Below are 25,871 nucleotides of genomic sequence, written 5' to 3'. Positions count from 1 at the left end.
AGAATGCATTTCTCATTTGAAACATCGTTTTAAATTTGGAGAGCCCAAAACTGAAATGACACTTTTCTTTTGTCAGATAATTATGAGATAATTGGTATTTTATACCCAAATATTTTCTATGCTGAAGAGATAGTTTTTTTTTTTTTTTATCCTGAGAGGTTTAAGTTTTGTTTTTGATTTTGATGTAGTACCATGAATAGGCAATCTACTGATAGAACTTATACTTCATGAAACCAGGTGTACAGTTTTAGATTTTTCACTTAAAATAATAACTTGCTCTCTGAAGTTGACATCTTGAACTTACTATTAACAGAATGATTTTTGTAGGGAGTGATTGATGAGATAGATTTTCTTTGGCATTACAGTACAAAAATCACTCATCCAAATATACAGCCATATTTTCAAATATCCACAGAGGTGTTAAAAGTATTTTTACCCTTGGAAATCCTGATGGGATAGTTAAAAAATACAAGCAGCTTTATTTGTATCTGCTGAATGTATGTGTTTTCTATGCTATATCATAACCACTCAGGAGGCCTAAAGCTTTAAATCTGCCATGGAGAAAAACTCATGTTTCTGCCTTGGCCCACAGAGGAGGCAATTTCTGCCAGTCTCAGTATGACAAGGAATGTTCCCACCCAAAAGGCCAATAGCACCTTCCTTGACAAAAATGGTGGGTCTCAAAAGGCTGAAGAAGGAGTTTCTGCCACTCCTTCTGCCCACACACCACCTCTTAGGAGGAGGCTGGTTACTGACAGAATAGCAGGGACCCTCATCACCCTCTTTGTTGAATTCCTGTTCTATTCTTGAGCCACCTGGCCAGGACCTCTGCATAGAACAGAACTCACTATTCTGTCTCTTTCTGCAGCCTCAGGTCTGAGTTGTGTTATGCCATCAAGCTCTTACAGAAGCCTGTATTACAGCTTAATGGGCCCTTTTTAAAATCTATTCATGAAACTGACATTTTGTTGCCCATGTAGTTACTGATGCCATTGATCCCATATCTTTTCATTATCAGTCTGAGATGTGAAGAAGACGGCTAAGTGGTGGGATTTATTTTTACTTCTAATTTTAAAGAATACTAAACAAACTTCTCAAATTACCATTTTTAATTGTTTTTCTTGCTGCGAACAAGCCAAAGCCAAAAGCAAAAACTACCAATCTCCCGTTCGAAGACCAGAGTTTGGTCTTCTTTGAAGTTAACAAATACTATATGTGTGAAGGTGAAAACCATTTTGTTTGGCGAATTATCAATCTGTCTCAACACAAAAAGAAGGAAGACTATACAATCCTTTTAAATGCTTCTTTTATTTCATTGGTTGTACATTGGGTGAGTGAACTGAATATTACAACCAAAACATAGTATTGATACAAATTAGACTTCTGTTTACACTGTAAGGTAATGAATGAAGGAATTCTTTAAGTGTTACAGAAAGAATTTAGTAGAAATGTTACCAGTGGTATGGCTGAAAGAATATTTCGGTGAAGTGCTGTTATATCCTGAAAACCAAGAGTGAAATGTAGTTCCCATACAAGTGGAGAGTTAGTCTCTTAACTACAGTATTTGTTGAATTGATATCTTCATGTCTTGGATATTGGTGATTTTTGTTTTTTAATTAAACAAAGCATTTAAGATTTATTCATCATAGTCAGACTTCTGAATATAAACAAACTTTTGGCAAATAATATTTATACAGAAAAATAGTTTTAGATCCTCTCAAATCCCAGAATTATTCTATAAAATTACATTATAAATAAATAAAAAGCAAAATCTGTTGTACATATATTTGTACATCTATGCATTTGCCTTGCCTCCTCCTTATTGTAAATGGCATATTTATGACTCTTTGCATATTGTAATCACAATTCTGGAAAATGGATATCATAGTAAAAAATACAGTCTTCTATATTTGCTTGGGGATACAGGTGATGTTTTTGATGCTCCATTATTAAAGGGCTGAAAATAGTTGTGTGCTAATAATTTTAAAAATCAAAATCATGAAACAAAAGAAAAAAAGAAAGACAATGTTACAATTAATCTACAAAAATATTTCAGTGATTCCCATAATTTACCTTTTAGTAATGTATACTATGTTTTCATTGAGTTTAAATGAATTAACAAAGAAAGAAAACAGAAAAAAGAAAACAAGTTTGAACGTTTTAGGCAAGTTGTAGCGTAACTACATTGTTATAGTTGAGAAAATTACAAATATCAATAATACATAAAGATGAAACTACCAAAGTAATACAAGTTAGATACAATACTTTTCCACAAATTAAAACAAATGCAACGATACAAGCACTATGTAAGATTACACTTAGCATGTGACTTTCTTTTAGATAGGGTTATCAGATCTACGATACAAGATAAATAGATAGTAATTCGACTTTGACCAACATGAATTAAAATGCAGATTTCTTTTTTTTCCTCAAACAAATAATGATATGGTTGGTGCATCTAGTTTTCAGAACAGGTGATGATCCCAAATTTAAAATATTTTACATTCAATCTCAAAAGTCAAAATACTTCAATCACTAATATGTTCACAAAGAAAATGGATGTTTGAAACAATTACACATAATATTCATTTATAACAGCTGTTTTGTTTTTTAAACAATAATTTAAAAACTATGTAGGTACTGTATAGGCTATGTGCAACATATAAAATGTGAAATATGAAATATTTGGTACGATAGTGCTTAAAATAAACTTTAAAACAAACTTTCTGAACAAAATTTAATTGTATCGCTATTACCTTGAAGATCAACCAAGTATTTAAAAAAGTAAACAACATTAAAATATGTTTCATCCATATATAGTATATATATGTATGTGTATATATAATATGTATGTACTTGTATTAAAGTTTTTTATACTTTTGAGACATAAAATATGCTTTAAGGTGAAAGAATTAAAAGAACTATTTTTTCCATGCTGTAGTCAGTTACAACCCTTTAATCCAACTTTTGAAATGCAAAACAGTAATGGATTTTTTTTAAAAAGTGAAACTATCTACTTTTTGTTTACATAGTAATTTAGATTAAAGTCACAGTCAAATTTGCAGTGACTAAACTCAAACTTACTTAAATTAGAATATTATACAGATCTCCTCACCTACAGCTTCCTTGTTTGACTAGGTTTTTAGTTAAGAAGAGTTATTCTGTAACAGGCAACCGGATGGTGAGTTTGAAAGACTAATCTCTTAGATTAGACTGTTGGCATGGGCCTCTCATTCTTGTCAAGCTGGATGAAGTCTGGCAAAATCTAGGCACTTCTACAAAGTCTCTCTTATAAAACAACTTTAAAAATATACTTGTAAAATAATACCTTCAAGACTTTGTTTGGTGGGGTATGAAGCTCATACCGTGCAAAGTTTCTTTTTCAATCTATTTAATGTTAATCTAGAATCACATGATTCAATGCGGCATCTCCAGGCAAACCAAACACCACACTTTGATGTGTCCCCAGTACTTGTGCTTGAATTTCCATTCAAATTTTAGACCTGCAGGACAGGTATTGGTTTTACTTCACCTCTCGTCTTTGCTGCAGCATTTATATTGTCAAGAAGTGAAACATACCCTTTGATCCAGTGGGTAAATGGCATGACAGTAATTACAGCTACAATCGAACCTGCCCTTGGAATATGTTTCTTTTTTAACTAATGCTAATTGTTTATTGCTAAATTTGAAATATTCTGAATCGAAATGAGTAAAGTGGCTGGACTTTCTGCATCAGCTATAGTTATGGAGATAAGACAATATTCCTAGGACAGAAACTATGTTTAGAAACCCTTTAAAAGTAAACTTTATCCTTTATGTCTTTAAACATCACAGCTGGTCTCAGGTAGTTAACTATCTTAGGTTGGAATATACTAAGCATACCATATTTAATACTCATATATGAGATAGCAGCACTAGCTTCTTAGAGTTGTGGTCTGTCCAGAAGAACTACATCTTTATTTAGCATGCAGTTTGTGGCAATTCTATTGAGGAGGAAACAGGATAGTATGTACAGTAACAATGTTTAGTTATTCTCAATGCAGATTCTTGGCATTCCATTCCATTTCTGCTGATTATTTCAGAATTATCTGTTAAAGAGAAAGACAAGCATGATTTAGGCATCCTTCTGGGAGGAAAAATAATGAGTTTAAGTTTTACTCTTCAAAAATAGACATTTGAAAATCAGAGTTTTCTTCAATCTCTCATTATTTTGATGCAATTATAATTTTGCACAATACCCGCCCTTCATGCTGAAAAACTTTACACTTAACCACTTCTGCTATGTGGCCACTATAAAGAATGATGATTCAAATGCACAGTACTTTCTGGAAAACTGTGGCAGCAAATAGAGAGGCATGCATGTTTAGACCACAATTTCTTTAAAAAATTTTTGCTTTACAGCTCTTTATTATACATTCCCATTATTGTCCAATTAATATTTGCTATGGTGATCAGAAAGTCTAATCAGAGAATCTTGTTTGTACTGAAAAGTCACTTGTAAGGCTTAAATAGAAATATTTCAAAATATAATAAATCAGATATTATTTATCTATTAACTTGCATTTGTAATTCAAAAATGTATTCCTATCAAAAATAATTTTGTTCCCAACACATAACAACAACCAGTTTCAAATTCAAGGCATATTTAAATGTCACATATCAAAGAGTAAAAGGGATAACAGTCCAATAAAGCAGTTAAAAAGTTCTTAATACATCCAAAAGCACAGCTAAAGCACAGCTAAAGGTAAACTATTAAATGCAAGCTGTGGTCCCTTGAGTCTGATCTCTAAGTTCATTTCCAGCTCCATACCTTTGCAAAGGAGAGGGAATTTGGCCCATGTGGTCCAGTCCATTAAATGTCAAGGTTAAAAGTCAAGTTTTTAACACACTCTGACGAAACTGTTTCATCTTTTCTAATGCTTTGACCAAATTTTGTGTAATTAATAAGCAAAGCATTTGTTAATTAAACAAGAGTCTGTTTAGGAAATAACTGGTAAAATTTGTTTATAATGAGAGTTAGCTAATACTTCTACACACTAGGATTCAATTCCCAGCAAAAGCCTTATTTTCCCAAGCATAGTGTATTATCCCGTTATGTTTTCTCCACGTGGGTATTTTTTCCCTTTAAGTGAGTGCTCCTGTATTTTATATGCAACAATTTTAGTACATGCAAATAGTTCCTCCTGTGAAGTAAACATGAGTATTCTTTATTTTATTGAAACAGACAGATGTGTATAGGATTCATAAAAATAGAGAAAGAACTCATTTATCTTAAATATTTAGAGTAAATGGAAACTTAAAACTTCAGATAAGATCATTCTTTGTTTCTTAAATATTCCTAGGAATCTAAAATTAACTGGGAAAATAGACATGAATAAAAAATAAGATATGATTTCATATGTAAACACAGTATCTAATATTTGAATACTATTATCTTTGAATATTATCATTGCCAATAGGTAATATTCAAATTTTCTAGATTTAGATATTTGATTATCAAATAGAAATTTTTTGATTTCATCCCTTAGTTTCAAGCCTATCTGTAAGTTTTCCAAATAAGAATGCACTCTAGGACATCAAATAATGTGATTTTTCTTTTTCTTTTACTTTAGAAAAAATCTTTCTAAAATAACTCCGGGAAAAAAATTGCAGTTTCTTTATTTCTTTTCTGTTTTCTTTTCTTTTTCTTTTTTCTTTTCTTTTTTTTTTTTTTTTTTTTTTTTTGAGACAAGGTCTCCCTCTGTTGCCCAGTTTGGAATGCAGTGGTGTAATCAAAGCTCACTGAAGCCTTGAATTCCTGGCCTCAAGCGATCCTCCCACTTCAGCCTCCTGAGTAGCTGGGACTACAACCACACACCACCATGCCTGCTTAATTTTCATTTTTATTTTTGTAGAGATGGGGTCTTGTTGTATTGCCCTGGCTTGCCTCAAACTCCTAGGCTCAAGAAATCCTCCCACCTCAGACTCCCAAAGTGCTGGATTATAGGTGTGAGCCACTGTGCCCAGCCAATTTCTTAAATTGATGTATAATAATATGTATTTTAGAATGCATTTGGATTCTTGCTTATTCGCTGAAATTAAAATGCTATAAAGAATGAAATTCCTAACCATCTGGAAAAGAAGTATTCTATGAAAAGCACAGCAATGGCATATTAGAATGGGGAAATGTGGGTTATGGAAATTACTTACGGCAAGGCTTTGAACTCGTATTTGATGAGGAGACATAAATGACCACTGAAATTTAATTGGACTGTAAATCAGTCTTGCAGCTAACTAAAGCATCAACTAGTCTCGCCCAGACTGCACTTCCCCTCTGCCCCAGTGTACCCATGAGCTATTATATGAATAAAGACATCAATAAAAACGAGCCCTGGGACTACTGAACTCTCAGCTGTGATTGCTGCCTGGCATCTAGGCCAGAAAACTCTGGCCATCCCCAGTCTTTGTCTTTGGCTGTCATGTGGTATAAAAAAATGAATCACATTCCTGGCATCTGTGAACTTCAAGAAGTTCAACAGATTTAATCTTAGAAGGTGGGAAAGCTTTGGCTGTTTTTCCTTATAGGTTCCATTTTTGGGTGGCAGATTTTTTCTTGGAAATATCTTTGATTATTAAATTTTTTTCCTGAGAAATACAGCTTGCTGATACAGTCTGTATTATCTGTACTCTGGGGTGAAATACACCCTGGAGACATAGAACAGGGATACAGATCAAGAACAGTTATCAACTGAGGGCCTGTCATATCGCTAGCACCCATCTGATAGAATTCTGTTGTGAGGAGGCACAGGACCTTACAGGCCCGAGGGCCCCAGGGTAGTGTGGGACAGATTCAGCTGGAAGACCACCCACAGGACAAGAGGAAAGTGGAGAGCCAAGTGTGTGTGCTTGTGGGGATTGGCAGGCGGGAGAGGAGAAGCTACTTTGAGGGAAAGAGGAACCTTTGTCTAGTTTTTAACGTGGCTTTTCTTTATTCAGATTACATGTTGATTTAGCACTAAACAAACATAATTTAAAATCACATGAATAGATACATTTTGTGTGCTTTCCTGTTACCTCTTTTCAGAGATTTTCTCCCATACCAATTTTATATATATACATACACATATATATACACACATATATACTTTATATATATATATATATATATATATACTTTTTCCATCTTTTTTGTAGTTTTGTGACCAGGAGGATCAAAACCTTCATGGGGTGCCTGAATATTTTCATTATAGGTAAGAAACATACCTTCTTAAAATAACAGGCTTATATATGGCCCTGGCACATGGGCTACACATCTGATGTGGATCAACCTTAATTTTGAACTTGTCCATTTTTAAAAATACTAATTAAAATACAGTTCACCAAAGTGAGCTTAACAGACCCACTGTCCGTCACTTCTTTCCTGCCCTGCATTTGGTCAAAGCTGAGGCTGGTGCCCAAAGTTCTGTACTCAACCTCCAAGGCACAGCACCCCATGCTGTCTTGAAAGGGAAGTGGAAAACTCATAGGGTCTGCCGGGGTATGCATAAGTCAGAGAAACAGCCACCACATTGGGTCTCCTGCCAGTCTCCTCTCTGAAGCACCTTTATTTTTGTTTGAATTTTAAGATGTATCCCCTTGATTTTCAGGAGGCTCTGAGAATTTACAAGCTAGAGTCTTACAAGCTAGGTCAGTATTGTGATCATATTTTGCAGACATGGAAAAGCTGACATGCATCATTTTAACTGGCTTGCACAATGTACAAAGTGCTTGCACAAACCAGCATGAGCTTAGAGATGTCACTTTGCTCACTGGTGAAGGCATCCCCTCCAGGGCATGGGGACGGTCTGAGATAGGGCTAGAGGAAGCAGAGGTTCCAAAGAGCATATCTGTGCCTCATGGTGCCTGCTTCAGAGGGTGCTTAGAAGAACCCTGTGAGCTTGGGAATCAGGGGAAGGTCAGGCCCTGAGGTGGAACCTACAGCAAATGTGCTTGGAGCTTTAGAGGGGAGACAGTGAGACTGTCTGGAGGGGCTAGATGGGTGGAAATTGCTGGGGGACTGTGAGGCTGCTGGGCCTCTCATTCAGGGCATCCACAGGTCAACCACATCCTGCCCCAGGGCTCCTCCAGATGGATGTTGCAAACATGCCTGCTTACAGCGACAGAACACCCTACCCAACCACAGTGCCACTGCCTCAGCTGCTGAGAAATCTTGGCAAACTATGATGATAGGAAAGAAATCAAAGATATTCAACAAGCTATATTTCTATTTGTCTCCCTGGGAGACTATTGCCTCAAGTAGGTAGTGTTTTATATAACAGAGCACCATGACAGGAGAAGGAAGTTAAAATTATTAAATAAGATTCTAGCTAATCTAGTATGGTAAATCAAAATTCTGAACTGCAAGCATTATTTTCAATTCCTTCTTCCACTAAAAGGAGAACAGACAAAAATCAGAATAGCTGATGCCCACAAAATCTGTGATTCTATTTTTAAGACAAAGATATACTTGATCTCAAATCATGAGTACTTTTCTAAATCTTTAGTGGTCCCTCTGGTTAGAACAAGAGTATCTCCAAAGCAAAAATATCAGCTGGCTACAATACAGTCTGCTTATCAATAAGGAAAGGAAATCACAATAAGTGAATTAAACTGTCTCCCCTAGGTGGTTGGATTTAAGAATCTGATGATTCTGCTCAATATACATTCTCAAGTTACCCCAATGTGAATCCAGTACCTGATTAGTTTCATATTTATTTGTTGAAGACAAAGCATGAATGGCTTCAAAGACATCAAATGGGTTATTTTTCTATCAAATATGTTATGAGCAGCCATTTAATAATTACAATGTCCTCAGTGAATTGCCTGCCATTGACTCACAGTGCAGTGGTAGCCAAGCTTACTAAAAAGTGGACCAGATTAGGTCCTGTCTTAATACTAAGCCTCCTGGGGCCAGGCAGGAAAGGTACGTAAGTGAATAGGCCAGGTCGAGGGTGTGGCAGCAGCTACTCTGCCCCAGCCAAATGCTACCTGCGGAAACATGGACTCCATATTACTTGACCTTTAGATTTTCCAAGAGAAGCTGGAAATTCAGCAATGAATTCACATCACAGAAAACAACCCTGTGTGGATCATATATATCTTTGGGCTAAATTCAGCTAAGAGCTGCTGGTTTGTGTACTCATCAGCTTTACTTTCTTGAAGGCAATATCCACTATATCCACTAAGTCTGGATCACTTCCTGAGCTGGCATAAGCCAAGGCTACAGGCAACATCATGGCAGGCAGCAGTGGTAAGAGTGAGACCAGAAGAGCAGGTGTATAGGAGAGTTAGTCCTGCAACTTTCAGACATTTGGCTTTTGCCCAAAGAAAGAGAGTACGTGACCAACAAGGCACCCTCTACCTAAAAAGAAAATATCAACCCTCCCTTGACTGAGTCATCAGTTATGAAACATGCATGTTTTCTTGTCTCTTCCATGTGATGATGGATTTAGGCTGAGCCATCCATACCTCTCACTCATGGTGTGCGCTCAAAAAAGAGCTGAACAGGGTGAGAAACACATTTGGTTCAAACTAAAATAGTCTCTGCAGAGACTGAAACACTGAACTTGAACTCATCAGCACCATGAACTTAACAGCTGAACTAACCAATCCTCATGCAGAAGGGTGCAAGAGAAAACAAATCAACGTAGAATGTCCTCAGCGCTTCAGAGGTACCATGTATTAACACATTCTGAGTTTTCTCCCTCGAGGTTGATCTCCAGGAGCTGTACGTATGCATAACTTTGGAAACCGTGGGCTTCTAGATGACTTCCAGAAATGTTTATACTTCTTACATAAAAGTGCTCATTTCAAAGATTCAAGGATGTCAGATGAGTTATTTTTTTAAATGATAGCTCAATATTAAATTTGGTAAGAACTCTTCCTGCTCTGCTTAATTGATAGGAAAACATTCCAGTGAAAATGTCAAGAATCTCTATGTATGCAAATCATCAAGCAATTAGAAAAGAGAAATAATGGATGTTTTGGTTCAGTCTTCCTGTGAATAGCCATTAGGATTGTCTTCGTAATGTTGAGTTTGGATGGCATAGATAAAAAATACCTTGTAACATATCTGTGCAGCCTTGCTAAACTACTAAGGAATCTCAATGCGTCTTGATGTCACTAACATGGAATCTCAAGTGGGTACTTCCAAGCAGGGCTGGTGCACTAACTGGGTCCACAGCCAAACCAAGCCCTTTAAGGACAGGGGGACTGTCTCATTCATCTTTATAGCCCCAGTGTCTAGGACAGGGCTGGGAATTTATTAATTGGTGGTTGCATGGATGGCTGAATAAATTGAAATCATTGAGGACACGGTGCCACAATGCTGGTATCAACAGAAGACCACTAACTAGACCATTCAGGGGAGAAACAGGAATAGGGCAGAAAAAGAACCCTTTGGACAAGATGTGTCGTCTGTGTGCCCTTTTAGGGTAGTTAAGGACTCAGAAATATCTAAGAGAAATAAACACCACTCCCCATTCTCCCATTCTCCCTACTCCCCATTATAGATAAAGGGGAAAATATTCCAGGCTGGGGGCAGAATCACTCACAGAGAAAAGAAATATGACAGATAAAAATCCACCTAAAGAAACCTTCTAGACTTGGTAGGTTTCTTAGAAATCTTTTGCCATGGTTAAAGGTATTAATAATATTTCACTGCCTCTTTAAACAAAATTTATTATTAATTTAAAAATAGGCAATTAGGTGGCATTTCCTAAAAATAGGGCTAAGCTACGGAGGCTCACATGTTGCTCACCCTCCCAGTCTCTGTGTTTCTTCATCTACAGTTTTCTTCTGATTCCGTCCAGGTTCCTTCTTGCCACTCTCTATTGGCATTGCTTTCTCCTTCAGTCTCTGCACCATTTAATATTCTCTCCACCTTTTCCCCACTGCCCCACACCTCCTCTCCATGGCAGCCACGACTGTCTGAAATGCCCTGATCTTGCCTGAGAGGCGACACTTGTGAGATCTTTCAGTTGAAGCAAACTGCACAGAGGCAAAGGGACATGTGTACATTTTTGACTCCAATATAATTCAGTACTTAATCACAGTATGGATTACTGAAGTCAAAAGCAAGTGTCTTTAGTCTCTTGGTGAATATATGGTATCAGATTTAAAAAGTAATTAAAGCAATTATAATTATACATGTTAATAAATGTACACTTTCAAGAACTTTCTTTGGCCTACTTCATGACTTTAAAATTTTAAATATAGGCCTGGTGCGGTGGCTCATGTTTGTAATCCCAGCACTTTGGGAGGCCTAGGTGGGCAGATCACTGAGGTCAGGAGTTCGAGACCAGCCTGGCCAACATGGTGAAATCCCGTCTCTACTAAAAATGCAAAAATTTGTTCGGTGTGGTGGTGCACACTTGTAATCCCAGCTACTTGGGAGGTTGAGGCAGGAGAATCACTTGAACCTGGGAGGTGGAGGTTGCAGTGAGCCGAGATTTCACCACCACACTCCAGCCTGGGCAACAGGACGATACTCCCTCTCGAAAAAAATAAAATAATAATTATAGAAAAAGCTCAGAGATAATTAGTAGAATATGTAAAGATACTTAAAAATAGTCTGATTCATTATTCTGGGGGAATATTGTTTGGAGGGCAGGCAGTGTCATGCCATATTTGACTTATTTTCAAAATATAGTTTTATTTGCACATAAAAGGCATATGCTGAGGTCCTGGGGGAAAAATTCTCAAATATGACAATCAGCTTTACTCTGGAGAAGAGCACACCGAGGTTGGAATGTCCCTAATATTTCATAGCACCTTCCAGAGGAGTTTTGCCAGAATTATTGTTTTGTCCTCTGCTGTTCAGTAGAAAGTTTATATTCAAAGCTCTAATGCCCCTAGTTTCAATGATACTTTTTGTGGATGACTCATTTCTGTCCAATATTTTCCACTTGATTATATTTGAACAAAATATTTTTAGATATACTAAAGAAAAATTGTCACTTAAAAGTATTAATAATTCAGGTTTTACATGAAAAGCAATAACACTGTCCTCGCTGAAGATTACTGACCAGGGTTCACATTGACAGAGTATCTGGATAAAATTCATAAACGGAAGTGCTCAACTTTGAATAAGATTCTGCTCTTTCTATGAGTCCATGTCACATGTGGAAACATCTCGGTTCTTATGAGTATTGCAGTTAGGCTTTGATTATAATCCCCTCCCTGACTCCAGACAGTCTCCTTCAATCCCAGTTCCCCTGGGGGAATTCTGAGAATCATTTCTGTGGCTCTCAGGCTGAGATGGGAATCTAGTCCTCAGACCATCTAAAAACCCATGTGTTATCCAAGAGTGAACACTTTTCTTCTCCTCTAGGATATAAATGAGGAGGAAGGTAAAGAGGCATGAGAAGGAGACTTTCCTTTCCGCTGGTGTTCTAGAAGTGTTTTAAACAAAGACATATTCAAGAGCACTGTGTATTTATTCAGAAGGAGGGGAGTGATGAGACTGTGTTTCCTCAGCAGGTGCCAGAAAAGCTAAAATCAAAACAAAACCCTAGATTGGAAGGGCTGCATGATAGCCAGGAAAAAAAAGTGAAACCCTGTCTCTACAAAAAATACAAAAAAATTAGCCGGGCATGGCCCACGTGAGGCTGACGCAGGAGAACCACTTGAACCCAGGAGGCGGAGGTTACAGTAAGCCAAGATCGCACCATTGCACTCCAGCCTGGGTGGGAGAGTGAGACCCCCATCTCAAAAAAAAAAAAAAAAAAAAAAAAAAAGTAGTTCGCAGATGAAACCATGACATCGAGAGAAATGAGGAAGAAGGTGGCGTGAATGGGTCTGGTGGCTACCCAGAAGCAGGCCCCAGATTTTATCTTCCTAGTCTTTACCCAACATTCGTGATTCCACACCATACTTCCCATTCCTACTCCACAGGCCTTCCCCGGATGACATTCCAGTTGTGGAACTCACCAGGGGTTAAGGCTCCTCCACAGCTCCAGTAGGTGGAGGAGGTGAAGGAATTTTCTATTTTCTGTTGCACGGCCATCTGGGGGTTTGGGTTAGCTGCACGCTTATGATATCTTTCTTGAATCCCAAAGATATAGCAACATCACAGACATGGGTGGCACTTGGCCTGGGCCATGCTTTAGCACTGTGTTACTTATAAACAATGCCACAAGCTAAATAAAATGATTGTAGGCCAGCCCGGAGATCTAACCAACAAGTCCATGGCTGTCTCTGTACGAAAACTGAGTTCCAAACCAAATGACAAAGGAAATTTTGAATAAATATGCTTAAAATTAGGGACTATATGTGTACGAAAGCAGGATAAATTCCTCTACTAAATCAAGAAAAAATATGTAATATGTGGACCACACTAAGAAAATATTTGAAAGTGTTTAAAATATTTACAGTAAGATGTGTAGTAAGTGAGGCTGTCTGAGATTAAATAGGCTGCTTCATTGAAGATGACCCCTGGACATAAAGTAGAATCTAAGAAAACATTTTTATACCTTTAAAAATCAGCACTGTATTCACTACTGTATTTTCAAGGTAGGTCTTAATATTATGTAACATAATATGTAATATATGTAATATACAGACAATGTGTTACATAATATTAATATAATATGTAACATAATATTAAGACCTAACTTGTATACATTGAAAATATTTTCCTAATGTATCTACTTTTGCTCATGATTATTTTTTATATATCTTGAATATTTTAAAGAACAGGAACTGGCAACTCAGGAGTGAAAAATAAAAATTTAATAAACACAAAAGTTAAAAAATTAAAGCAACAAAGGAATTCCAAAAATAAATTCATTTATGCAGCAACAGAAAAAAAATTTCAAAAGGATTCATATATGATACGGGTTTTTTTCAAAATGAGGTTTTGCTCCCAGTAATAACTTGAAGATTCAGGTCAAGAAAAATCACAGAAACAAGATCTTGTTGGATTTAGCATAAAATGCCCAATCCTGCTCAATGCCCTGCTTTTGTATCCATTACCATTATGTTGGACTTAGAATCCTGGGCACATTTTGGCCACAGTACCCATTTTAACAGTGGAGTAGAATGTGTAATTTAGCCTGCTAAGAATTGGCTTTTAAGGCATCAAAGGGAGAAAAGCAACCAAATGCTAAAATGCAGTAAAGGGAACAGTAAGATTAATATAATGTACGGGACATGGACGTGTGTCTTTATGTATTGTCATCATCTTATACATTCTCAAACTGGTGGGATGATGCTGCCATATAACAAACTTTCCAGCAAAAAACTAGTTTTTTTTTTCTTTTTAGTTCTTTGCCTGTGTGTGTGTGTATCAGAGAGAGGGACAGAGAAAGAGAGGGATGATGAGGAAGAGAGAGAGAGAGAGGTTAACAAAAACCACTCAATTGTGTGTAAAATCTAGGTGCAAAGGAAAAATCAAAAAGAGTACTGGAGGGGGATTTCAGGAGGCTTGTCTGTGCCACCAGTCAGATTTGTGCCCTTTCGAGCCTTAGTTTCTCACTTGGCTTGTATCACACTGGCACCTCTGCAGTGCAGTGAGTAGTTTAGCCAGTTCACCATCTGTCATCCCCAATAAGCCCTCAGGAAGTGCCAAAATAGCCAATCGATGGCAAAATGGAAACCAAAGGAGGAAAATGTTTAAAGAAGGAGGAGAGCTCCCATATTCTCTTCTATTTCTTTATTACTAACCATCCCCCATTAAAGCTCGGTGGTGAGGCCCATTCTTTCAGCATCACCATTTACTTTCTGATATGACCCTTCTCATATGATAAGGACTCTGACTGTAATTACTTGTACATTTGTGTATCGCCTGTCCCCCTCACCATGTAAGACCCACAAGAGCAGGAACTGCTGTTTTCATTGCTGTATTCCCACAATTCTGAACTGTACATGGCTCAAGGTGGGTGGTTGTTTTTTTTTTTTTTTTTTTTTTTTTTTTTTTGCCAGAGTCTTGCTCTTTTGCCCAGGCTGGAGTGTAATGGCGCAATCTCGGCTCACTGCAACCTCTGCCTCCCAGGTCCAAGCAATTCTCCTCCCTCAGCCTCTCAAGTAGCTGGGATTACAGGTGCCCACCACCACACCTGGATAATTTTTATATTTTTAGTAGAGATGGGGTTTCACCATGTTGGCCAGGCTGGTCTCGAATTCCTGATCTCACATGATCCACCCACCTCAGCCTCCCAAAGTGCTGGAATTACAGGCATGAGCCATCATGCCCAGTTCAAGGTGGGTTCTTAGCGTACATTTGTTGAGAGAAGATATAAAGCTATGTTGCCACAGACATGGTTTCATTTAGAAAGAAGACACCTTTGCACTCCATTCCTTGCCTTATGAAAACAGAATTCTTAAAGGGAAACGTGGCAACCGTAAAGAATTTTTAATGCAAAAAGAACCATTTTATACTATAAGATTTTATTAAATGAAAACCTAGGTCTAATCAGACATTATCCTTGTCAATCCTTAATCCTTTCTTTGTAGAAATGACCACTCAGATATTTTGTCTATTTTTTAAAATTGTGGTAAAATAGACATAGCATAAAACTCACAATTTTCACCATTTTCAAGCATACAGTTCAGTGGCATTAACTCCATTCACCTGGTTGTGCCACCATCACCACCCTCCATCTCCAGAACGTCTCCTCATTCCAAACGGAACCTGCCCCCATTAGAGAATAACTCCACATCCTCCTTTCCTGCCAATCCTGAATCCCTTCCTCCTTCCATTCCTTCTTTCCTGCCCTCCCACCCTTTCTGTTTTCCTTCCCATTTGGGGCTTCACAGTGAGACCCCTGGCTCTTCCTGCTTGTACACCTGAATCATCATTAAGATCCCCATTTGGGTTCTCATTTACCTCTGTGGTTTCACTACAACTAAATTAAACTTATACTTGGTTCCCTTTGCAGTCGCTCCTGCAGGCTGCCTAAAATATTCATCCTCAACTAGTGTTGTTCCCTTTACCTGAGATCAATTTGAAAGTCAGGTTCTGTGGGGATGGTGAAGAAAAATAGTATCTTTGTTTTAAAATTATTATTGTTAAATATTAAAAAGTAAGTTTCAATTGAGAGGACTCCTTTTGATAGACTCTTTTCAGACAGAAGTTGTGTGCCAGTTTTCCCACCCTGGGAAGAGTGAATGGTGCCTTTTCGCCCCTCAAATTTGGATTCTCTTGCTATTCTCGCCAAGCAGCAATATTTTCACACCATTTCTGATATTGAGCTTGGACTTTAAAAAGTTTTTGCTTCTACTAAACTTTCGGCTCAACTAGTCAAAACTTTTCAAAGCAATAAACTCAGTAGTTCAGAGTTTTTAAGGGGAGTTGGATGAAGAGGTTCATCCCAAGCCTACACTGACCATAGACTCCAATCTAATTCAAACATGGTAGGTTCACAAGAGAACAGGATTTGCAGGCAGGCAAGCCTGAGGTCTACATGTATCCGTCATTTCCTACCTGCTTGAATCTTAAGCAAATTATTCTCCAAGATGTGCTCACATATGGATATGATACTCACAATGGATAAGAAACGTCACAGAGTTATGCTGAGTAGTAAAAGAAATAACGTATATACACATCTGACATGTAATAGTGGGTTTTGCTAAATGTTGGTTCTGTTTCCTTAGCCTATTATTTTAGGATTCATAATCCTAAATAATTTCTTTTCAGTTTCTATTTAAATAGACATTCAAATAATACCATGGGTAACTTAAATATTATATGATCTGTATGGCACTCCATATGTTGGAAATAAACTTGGTTTTGATGAGATTAAGATTCTTAAAAATGAGCACTTCATTCCATTTTTGTATATGTATCTCCTGAACTGTCACTGATGACAAAGTATAAACTGAATTTCTCTGATTTTTCCTTAAAGCATTGACTGTCAATTCATGTTAATCATTTTTCAAACTGAAATATTTTATTACAAAAGCATCAACAACCACCAGCTCATGATAATCAGCGTCCACTGCAGTAGGAAGTTGATGTCCCATGAAGGGCAGGATTTCCCATTCTTTAAAGTTAAACTTGGTTCAAACCCAGCTTCTAGGCTTAACAGATATGTTACCATAGATAAGTCACTAAACATCTTTTATTCTTAGTATTACTAATTTCTAGAGTGATAATTAAAAATTTTTTCTAACTTACAGGGTTGGTGTGAGGATCAGATAATGTATTTAACAAGTGCTTGGTGGTAGTAAGCATATAATAAATGCCACTGTTATTATATAGTAACATTTCAATTATTTTCAAGTAATGTTTCAATTAAGTAATATTATACAGTAATATTTCAATTATTTCCATTTCCTGGTATAAGCCACAAAATATGAATATGTTGATAAGGCATAGTGTTTATTAATAATTCTTAGATCAGTGTGCTTAGAGTAAATGACTCTCTACGGACACCTCTGTGCATCCAGTCTTGTCTGATAAACATCTGTCTTTCAAGCTCCAAGCCTTCACCTCTCCCCACATAGGTTCCACATAAGCAGTGGAAAGATGGAGGGGACTTTCTAGTTTATGTTAAACCAATCAACCAACTGATCAAAAACTCCAACCCAACAACTCTTAAATACCTTTGTCCAAGGCAAAGGAACACAATGAAATTTTTCTTCTCATTCTTTACACACTTCTTAGCTTTCCCCATTTTAACTTTTTCCCCTGTGCAAAGCCATTCTTAATGTTACAAGGTTTGAGAAAAGCAAAGAAAAGGATATGAACAATAGGAATTGGTTTAAGCAATTCCTTCTGTCCTAGATCCTCTGAACTAAAGTGGTTCTCTGGACCTTTTGCATATTTTAGTATAACCATGACAAATATTGAAAGAATGATTAATGGAACAGTTATGAAATTATTACTAGGAAAACATACTTGGAGTAAAGGAGGGAATTAGGTTTAACTTCAAGTATCTTTTTGATTCCTCAAAAACTGTTCTAAATTGTAGGGAGGAAGCAAAGTTATTTTATTTAACAAAGTTAGAATAAATGTACAGCCTGCTTATTCAAGCTGAATAGAAGTTTGATGGAGGGGAAAGAGGACTGAGCATGCTGTTAGGAGACTGAGTTTAATCCTAATCCCTTATTGTAACCTTGACTAAGGTCAGTTAACCACTCTAGGTCCTTTTCCTCATTGGAAAATGAAATATTAGGAGCTTCGGGAAAGCTCTAAGTCTGGCTTTACCACTTATTGTTATAGTATGATCTTGAGCAAGTTCTTTAGCTTCTCTAAACTGGAGTTTCCTCATCACTAGAGAGGGGATCATAATAGTCCTTCATAGGACATGTTGGGTTTCAATGACATAATTCATACAAAAGGCTTAGCCCAATGTCTGGCACGTGTTAGGTTCTTTGTGAGGGTAGCTGAGTTATGTTTTCGCTGCCTGTATGCTCTGGAGCAGTTCAAGGTGCCTTACATGATCCTTTAAAGCACTTTCTCAGGAAGGCAGTGTGGTGAAAGGGAGACAACATTGTTCTAGGCAGGACTCAGTGATCAGGTCCTGGGCCTGGCTCTCTTGCTATGTGTGTGAATTGGGTAAGCTACTTTGCCCATCTGGGCTCCTATTCCAATTTATAATGTAATTCGCATCATATTTTTTCTTTTTTATGTTTTGTAGAGGTATGGTATGATGGTGGAAAATCTGCTCTTATGACTTACTGCCTTTCATATCTGTGATGTAATTGATGCTGGTCTCAAGCCAGACCTATAATGCCTGATGCACCTGTGATTAGGGGAAAATGGGCAAGATTCTGCAACGATCACCTTAAAGATCTGCTTCCAGAAATGCATTGCAGCAAGCAGTAAAGATTATAGGAAATTTATTGACATATGCTCTGAGATCTTTGAATACTCCAGAGCAAGGGGAGCAATGATAGGAATAATATAATTTGATCATCGAAAGTAAAACAAAGAGACCAAAAGCTCTAATATTTTGTATTTAATGCTAAAGCATGATGAATTCTAACTGCTAGATTAGCTATAGTTTGTCATAAACTGGTGTCAGAAAATACCAGTCAACAAATGTGTCCTTTATAGTACAAATCAAAATGAAGGGGCGTAAATGAGAACCATCCTTTTTATGGTCAATGGGAGAGAGGTCTCATAGGAGCGTTATGTGACAGAGAGGAGAAAGGCACTGAAATCCACAGACACCACAGAAGTCAGAGAACAGCCTCTGGGTGAGCAAAGGCAAGCCAGGGATCACGGAGCCTCTCTGAATTCCCCTAGTTCTGAATGATTCACCCTTTTCCCCTCAAATGTTCTCTTTTCTCTCTATCCCAATTTCATCACTTTGTCGATAAAGCAGCTTTCTCACCGGTTAGCTTGACTCGGGCTGGCTGTCCCTGCACACCTCTACCCACTCACTTGGAGTTGATTTGAGTTTCCAAGCCTCTCATGGAACCTGTCCTGTCCTGTTCTCATCTTGAGCTTTAAGGCCCTCCATAACCTGACCTCCGTCTGATCCACTCAGCTGCACTTTCTAGGACTGCCCCGCCACATCCTCCTCCTCACGCTCCCTGGTGTCTCCCACTCACCCCATTCACTGGCTCACATGAGCCACAATGTCCCCTCTTCTTTAGATCTGATGCAATCATAGCTGTTCTATCTGCTTCTATCATGAGATAAAGTCTGAGATGGATTCTGAAGTTCCTTTCTAAACCACATATGCTATCGAGGAAGAATGTTAAACAAGGGGAAAAGCATTGACCTCAAGGTCAGGCAGCTGTGAGGCCAAAGGCAGGCTCTGCTACCTACTGGAGCTGTGATCAAACATGTGATGTCTTCACATGTAAAAGAGGGAAATAGAGTCCTGGTGGGTTTAATGTGATAGTATGTGGAAAGCAGATGGCCGGTGCATGGGTAAGCATGGGTTCCCTTTTCTCTTTACCCTACCTCATCTCTACTTCTTCAATTTCCAGCTGGTCATGGTGTCAGGAATAACCTCACCTGTCCCTTCTCTGTCTCATTCCTACACACCCCTCAGACCTCTGACACTTCAGGGATGAGGCCGTGCCATGGCACTTACTTTCCAGGCAGCAACATTTGCCTGCTGGACTTTGTGTTTTATGATATTCTCTGCTTGTTTCAGATCTGTTTGACTAGGCAGTGAGTTCTTAAGTATGGTTAGCATTTCCCCAACCTGGTGGCCTCTGGAGTGGTCAGCAGACCCAGCCCAGTCTGACCTTGGGAGTTACTGCCTCCAGCAGTGTCACCCCAGAGGGATGTCAGAAGGGGCTGAGAGGCCAGAGCAAATGCCAGTGTATCTTTGACATGTGGTAGCATCTTATGTGTTTGGAGCCTCAGTCTCGGGTTTGTCTATCCTCCACATCCACCTGCACAGAGAAGCTGTCACCTTCCCCAAATGTGCGGGCAGACGTGTGAGAAGGTAGGCAGCAGGGGCACAGCTTGGGTGGATAACGGCCCATGAGGAGGAATTCCATTCCGTTCACAGCAACTCTTATAAAGAAGAAAACCCTGCCCGTCGTTCATCCCTTGAAAATGGACCTGAATTCCTTCATTGCAGCTAGTCTCTCTTTCCTTACAAATCTAGAGCTGGAAATAAACACCGATATAGGATGAACTATATATTCATGTTGCTCCAATGAGACAACCTAAAATTGGAGAAATGGAGCATGATTTTACTACCATCAACAAAAGCCAAAATAAGACTGGGAATATGACTAAAAAAGACCCCCCTCCAGTTCCATCAAAATGCAAAGGAGGTCGGGCACGGCAGCTCACGTCTATAATCCCAGTACTTTGGGAGGCAGGTGGATCATGAGGTCAGGAGTTCGAGACCAGCCTGGCCAACATAGTAAACCCCATCTCTACTAAAAATACAAAAATTAGCTGTGTGTGGTGGCAGGCGCCTATAATCCCAGCTACTTGGGAGGCTGAGGCATGAGGATCATTTGAACCCAGGAGGCGGAGGTTGCAGTGAGCCAAGATTGAACCATTGCACTTCAACACAGGTGACAGGGCAAGGCTCCATCTCAAAAAAAAAAAAAAAAAAAGCAAAGGAGGATGGGATTTGAGGTGTCATGCGAAGGACTGTCCACAGGCAGGAATGTGCTGCATAAGGACTCTTGACATTTTCTCTTCAGCTGCACAGAATTGGAGCTGATATGATGTCTCTATGTGCTATATACAAAAGAATTCTACCCAAGTTTCTCACCAAGAGGTGTAAATTATTCATGAAAAATGAAAATGTACTAGATTACAACACTTACATAACTGAGCCTTTTCTTAGAGAATCTGCAAATGCATTTATTAATTAAACTTCAGGGTAGGCCTGCAAAGCAGCTGCTGCCGAGGCAGGAACATAAAAAGTCTATTGTCTACTTATTTTCTAATTTCTTGAAGAGAAAAATTAATGTACATCTATGTTGTTCTCATAGATCCAAGACCACCTAAGATAGACAGAGTACCCCCAAACCTCTTCCCAGCCTTAATTTTTTTTTTTTTTTTTTTTAGCATACTAAGCAAGTCTGGATTCTGCTATCTTTAGCCATGCGCACAGTGGAATTCAGCCTCAAACTGCCAAGGAGCTTTAACAAATAGCGTTCACTGAATGCAAATGCTGCAATTTTTATAGTTTTATTTTTTTACGCAAAGAAATTGAGGAGGTTTCAATCTCAATCCTTCAATCTCAATCCTTCTATCTCTCTCTACTCTCTTTCTCTCTCCTGCCTTCTCTACAAAATATTTGATACGGCAATTCTGCCTCATCTGAAGTAACCATATCCATTCTCCAACCTGAATCCCCCCCTCTACAGTTAGAATATAAGCAAACAGTTAGAGGTGGCTAAAGGACTTAGGCAGTATAAGGTAGAGAGAGAAGTCTCGGCCCAGATTACTGTTTACAAGGGCTGGATTCTGACAGTTGCTGTCTCTGCTTTTTTGGAGAACAACATACGTGTTGCTGCTTTCTGTAATCTGTTCCCAGGAACAAGCAAACTCCGAGAAAGGAGTGTTTCACAGTTTGATCAGCCATACATATAGGCCGGCCACTTTACTGTGTATTTCAGGAGAGAGAGAGGACAGGAGCCTACTCCTCCCACACTGGGGCCTTGCTGAACCAAGATTTTTCTTGTGAAACAAAATGCAGGCCCCAAAATGGGTCAAGTGGTGAATAGTGGGGAATGTTTAATGCCTCCTACATTTGTCTGAATATAGTCCAGACAGATGGCATTGAATAATAGATGTTTTATAAAACTCTGAGATGAGAGATGAAATAAAACACAATCTTACCTTTCTAGACTTCTTGGTTAGTACAGGTGGACTTACATATCCAAGAATCCATATACAAATAACTTTAAAGTTATGTTCATGTTTATAGGTCAGAAACAAGCTTTTCTCTTCCTCTTCAATACTTTATAGCAGGCCAGATAAAACATAATATATGTCTGGTTACATGTAATTATTTTATATTTCTGATAAGATACTGAAATTGATTATCATATATAATAAAACTATGCCAGGTAAGTCTAGAAAATGAGATTTTCTAATTTATCAAATATAAATAGAGGGCTATATGTATATGACATATTATCAACTAATTTCCAGTAAGTTCTTCCTAAGGCCAACTCTCTGGTGAATGTACTTAATCTTTGGAGGAGGGTTCAGAAGATGTGATAAGACCTTGAGGTCATAATATTAAACATGAATCATCATTTTTGGAGATGTGATTAAGTGTTGGTTAACATATTGCCCAGAGTATAATCTGATTTCATTAGCCTCTAAAGCACTTCTTGTGATGCTCTGTAAAAAGATTCCCAATATTAATACATAGGACTCTCTTTCCCTAGCATGGACTCACGGGCCAGAATGAATTAGATGGATAATCTGTTCACTGTCCATAGAGCTCTGATTTGGAGACACAGACAATATACATTCACTCTACACCTGAGGGGACTCTTTCCTTCAAGCAGAAGCCTGTGGTTGGAGGTAGGGCGAGCTTTTGTGGCTCTGAGTCTCATTTAGGTAGGAAATGGGAAGGCCCATGTGAAAGGTGAACACATTGCAGGTGTCCGAACAGCGAGGCCACCCGACTGCTGTGCTGGCAGGGACTGAGTTTCACAGCAGCCTCAATCTCTCTTTCTACCACGTGACATTTATTTAGATAGGTTTTGCCATAGTATGAAATCATTTCATGTTTCTCTTTTGCCAAAAGTAACACTCCCTTTGTAATGGGCAAAGGCAAGACAAAGTAGGCCACGTGCCAGCTGCCATTGTCCCAGTTTAGGCTCTTGTTAAAACCTCTTAATGGCCTCCACAGACTCTCCCGCCTCGAATCCATCTGCTCACTCTTCCTAGAGTACCATTTCCATCACTATCCTGCTTGAAAATCCTGCAGTGGCCAACTCAGGGCCGAACCCTTTAACTCGGTATCAAGGTCCCCCACAATCAGAATCAGACCTACGCTGCAGCCGCTCCCACAAACAGATGTTCTGATCAATCTGAATGGGAGTTATTCTCCAGCTAAACTCGATGCTGCCCCAGCTTTCTTTGTAGACGTGCATTTGTCTTTCTATTTAATGATAGTGCCTTAAGGAATGTGCAAAGTCCTTGTAGAATTCAGAGGACAGGGAAAGTACTTCTTGCTGGGGGAGGAGGAGAGAGATGTTCAGGGAAAGATTCAGAGGATAAATTGTATTTTAATTGTGCCTTTAAGAATGTTATTAAGTAAATTAAATGATCTCTGTATATAAATGAAGAAACTAAAAATGTATTTATTTGAAAATTGTTTTATCTCCCTTTGAAATAGAATATAACTTTGAAATAAAAAATACTAAACAAATTACAACTTAGAATATTGTAATAATTCGAGCTCAGGAATTTTACTCTGCACTCTCATTTTATTAAAATTTCTTTTCTTATGAAAAAACAGGTAATCCATTACTAAGCTTTACCTCTCTTAATGTACATTCTAAGATTAAATTTGTTTCAATATAGGCATCTTTGACAGATTTACACATTCTGGTCCTTGGTCAATGGACTCAAATTGACTAATTTACATGCTACCTATCATTTCCCCCCGCCAACCAATTTTTTTTTGTTAACAAGCTATTTGTGAGATGATTAGTAGAGGTTAGGAACAAAGTCTATGACAAAAGAAACCCATGAACCTGTTTCCCTAAGACAAAGGACTAATTTTTTCTTAGGCTATCTTACTTCTATAAAAATTATTGATAATTTTCACTGGTTATTTTATCACACTGAAATAATAAGGTCCATTATATGGTTTCTTTTTTTTTTTTTTTTTTTTTTTTTGTGACAGAGTTTCGCTCTTCTTGGCCAGGCTGGAGTGCAATTGCGCGATCTCAGTTCATAGCAAACTCTGCCTCCTGGATTCAAGCGATTCTCCTGCCTCACCCTCCCGAGTAGCTGGGATTACAGGCATGCGCCACCATGCCTGGCTAATTTTGTATTTTTAGTAGAGACAGGGTTTCTCCACGTTGGTCAGGCTGGTCTCAAACGCCCAACCTCAGGTGATCTGCCCACCTCGGCCTCCCAAAGTGCTGGGATTACAGGCATGAGCCACTGCGCCCGGCCTATTATATGGTTTCTAAAGATGACCTGGCTACTCTACATAGCTAGCTCAAGGCTCTATTCAAATCCAGCTCATCTCTCCAGTGTAGGATTCATCTTAGCTTGAGCTGCTAAGGCAGTATACCATCATGGTTAAATCAAGTTTTCTGGAGTCAGGTTTAAACTCCAGCAAGACCATGTAGAAGCTGTCTGACTTTGGCTGAGGTAGCTAACTTTTGTTTCAGTTTTACCACCTATCAAATGCGGGTGATGATCATTGCACCCATCTCATAAAACTATTGTGAAGAATTGAGTGTCTACATCTATACATAAGTATCCTCTCTTACACAGTATATAATAGAATGTATAATATGATATGTAATATATTACATGAGAGAGACCATTTAGAATCATACCTGGCACATAATAAGAGGTTTATAATAATCATATTATTACTATTAGGTATAATTTGTCTGTTAAGGCCCAAATACCTTAATTGAAACAGAAAAGAGTGCTTAGTAAATTTGTTTATTATATTTTTGTTTCCTTATCTGTTCCTAAAGCTAAACAATCAAAAAACATTTTATATTTCCCAAATATATTTGGATTCTGTCCTTATTTAATCTCAAACCACCAGTCCAAGTTCAGTGAAAACTTTTATTGGTGGCACCTTGATTCAGCCTGAGGATAGAGCGGCTTGTTCAGCTTGGCTCACCATGGGGTAACGTGTAAATTGCACTGGACCTAAGAAGCTGTCATGGGATGTTTAAATCTATCCTCTTTCTTCAATAAATGATTTGTATCTAATTACAAATGCTTATGAGATTTTTAAATATTTGAACTGACAGTCTGAATTGATCAAATTAACAAAAAATCTGTCAAAATCCAACTACATTTTGTGTTAAAGACAGAAAAGAAGGCAGGGTGCTTATCAGTCACTGAACTCTGGAATCATTAGTTCCACTTTCCATTCTATTTGTGTTTATCTTTGTAATCTCATGCTTTGGGCCTAAAACAATAGTCATTGAACCTTTGGTTCACTGAATCTCAAAGCTGAGAGGGACTCCAGGGGCATCTAGTTCTACTCCTCCTTTCACAAATGAGGAAACTGAGATCCATTATGTTTAAATGACTTACATAATCCACATGGGTATGATTCTATTGGAGTTTAAAGAGTGAAATCTTAACAAGATGATAACTTGTTTTTATTTTTATTTTTATTTTTTTTTTTTGAGACGGAGTCTTGCTCTGTCGCCCAGGCTGGAGTACAGTGGCCGGATCTCAGCTCACTGCAAGCTCCGCCTCCCGGGTTCACTCCATTCTCCTGCCTCAGCCTCCCGAGTAGCTGGGACTACAG

At 38.2% G+C, this 25,871-nt stretch overlaps 1 protein-coding gene and 1 long non-coding RNA gene across 13 annotated transcripts in view; one reads left to right on the top strand and one right to left on the bottom strand.

Moving 5' to 3' along the window:
• Window positions 1–25,871, top strand: part of LOC103879421 — a 235,636-nt gene that overhangs the window by 35,956 nt on the left and 173,809 nt on the right. For 4 of the 5 annotated variants that reach the window (XR_004178542.1, XR_004178543.1, XR_004178544.1 and 1 more), the window contains one exon: window positions 7,174–7,229. The exons of the other annotated variant lie outside the window; for it this stretch is intronic. This is a non-coding gene — a long non-coding RNA (uncharacterized LOC103879421). The remainder of the gene's footprint in view (window positions 1–7,173; window positions 7,230–25,871) is intronic. 5 annotated transcript variants of the gene reach the window in all.
• MBNL2 (muscleblind like splicing regulator 2) overlaps window positions 1,290–25,871 on the bottom strand; it is a 170,968-nt gene continuing 146,386 nt past the window's right edge. For all 8 annotated transcript variants that reach the window (XM_009192104.4, XM_009192108.4, XM_009192106.4 and 5 more), the window contains one exon: window positions 1,290–4,088. In XM_009192104.4, coding sequence (XP_009190368.2) covers window positions 4,074–4,088 — 15 coding nt within the window. In that variant the 3' untranslated portion in view covers window positions 1,290–4,073. The remainder of the gene's footprint in view (window positions 4,089–25,871) is intronic.

Source organism: Papio anubis, chromosome 15 (assembly GCF_008728515.1).
Source record: "Papio anubis isolate 15944 chromosome 15, Panubis1.0, whole genome shotgun sequence".
NCBI lineage: Eukaryota > Metazoa > Chordata > Mammalia > Primates > Cercopithecidae > Papio > Papio anubis.
Note: the sequence above shows the minus strand (reverse complement) of the source record. Positions and strands in the feature narration are given on the sequence as shown.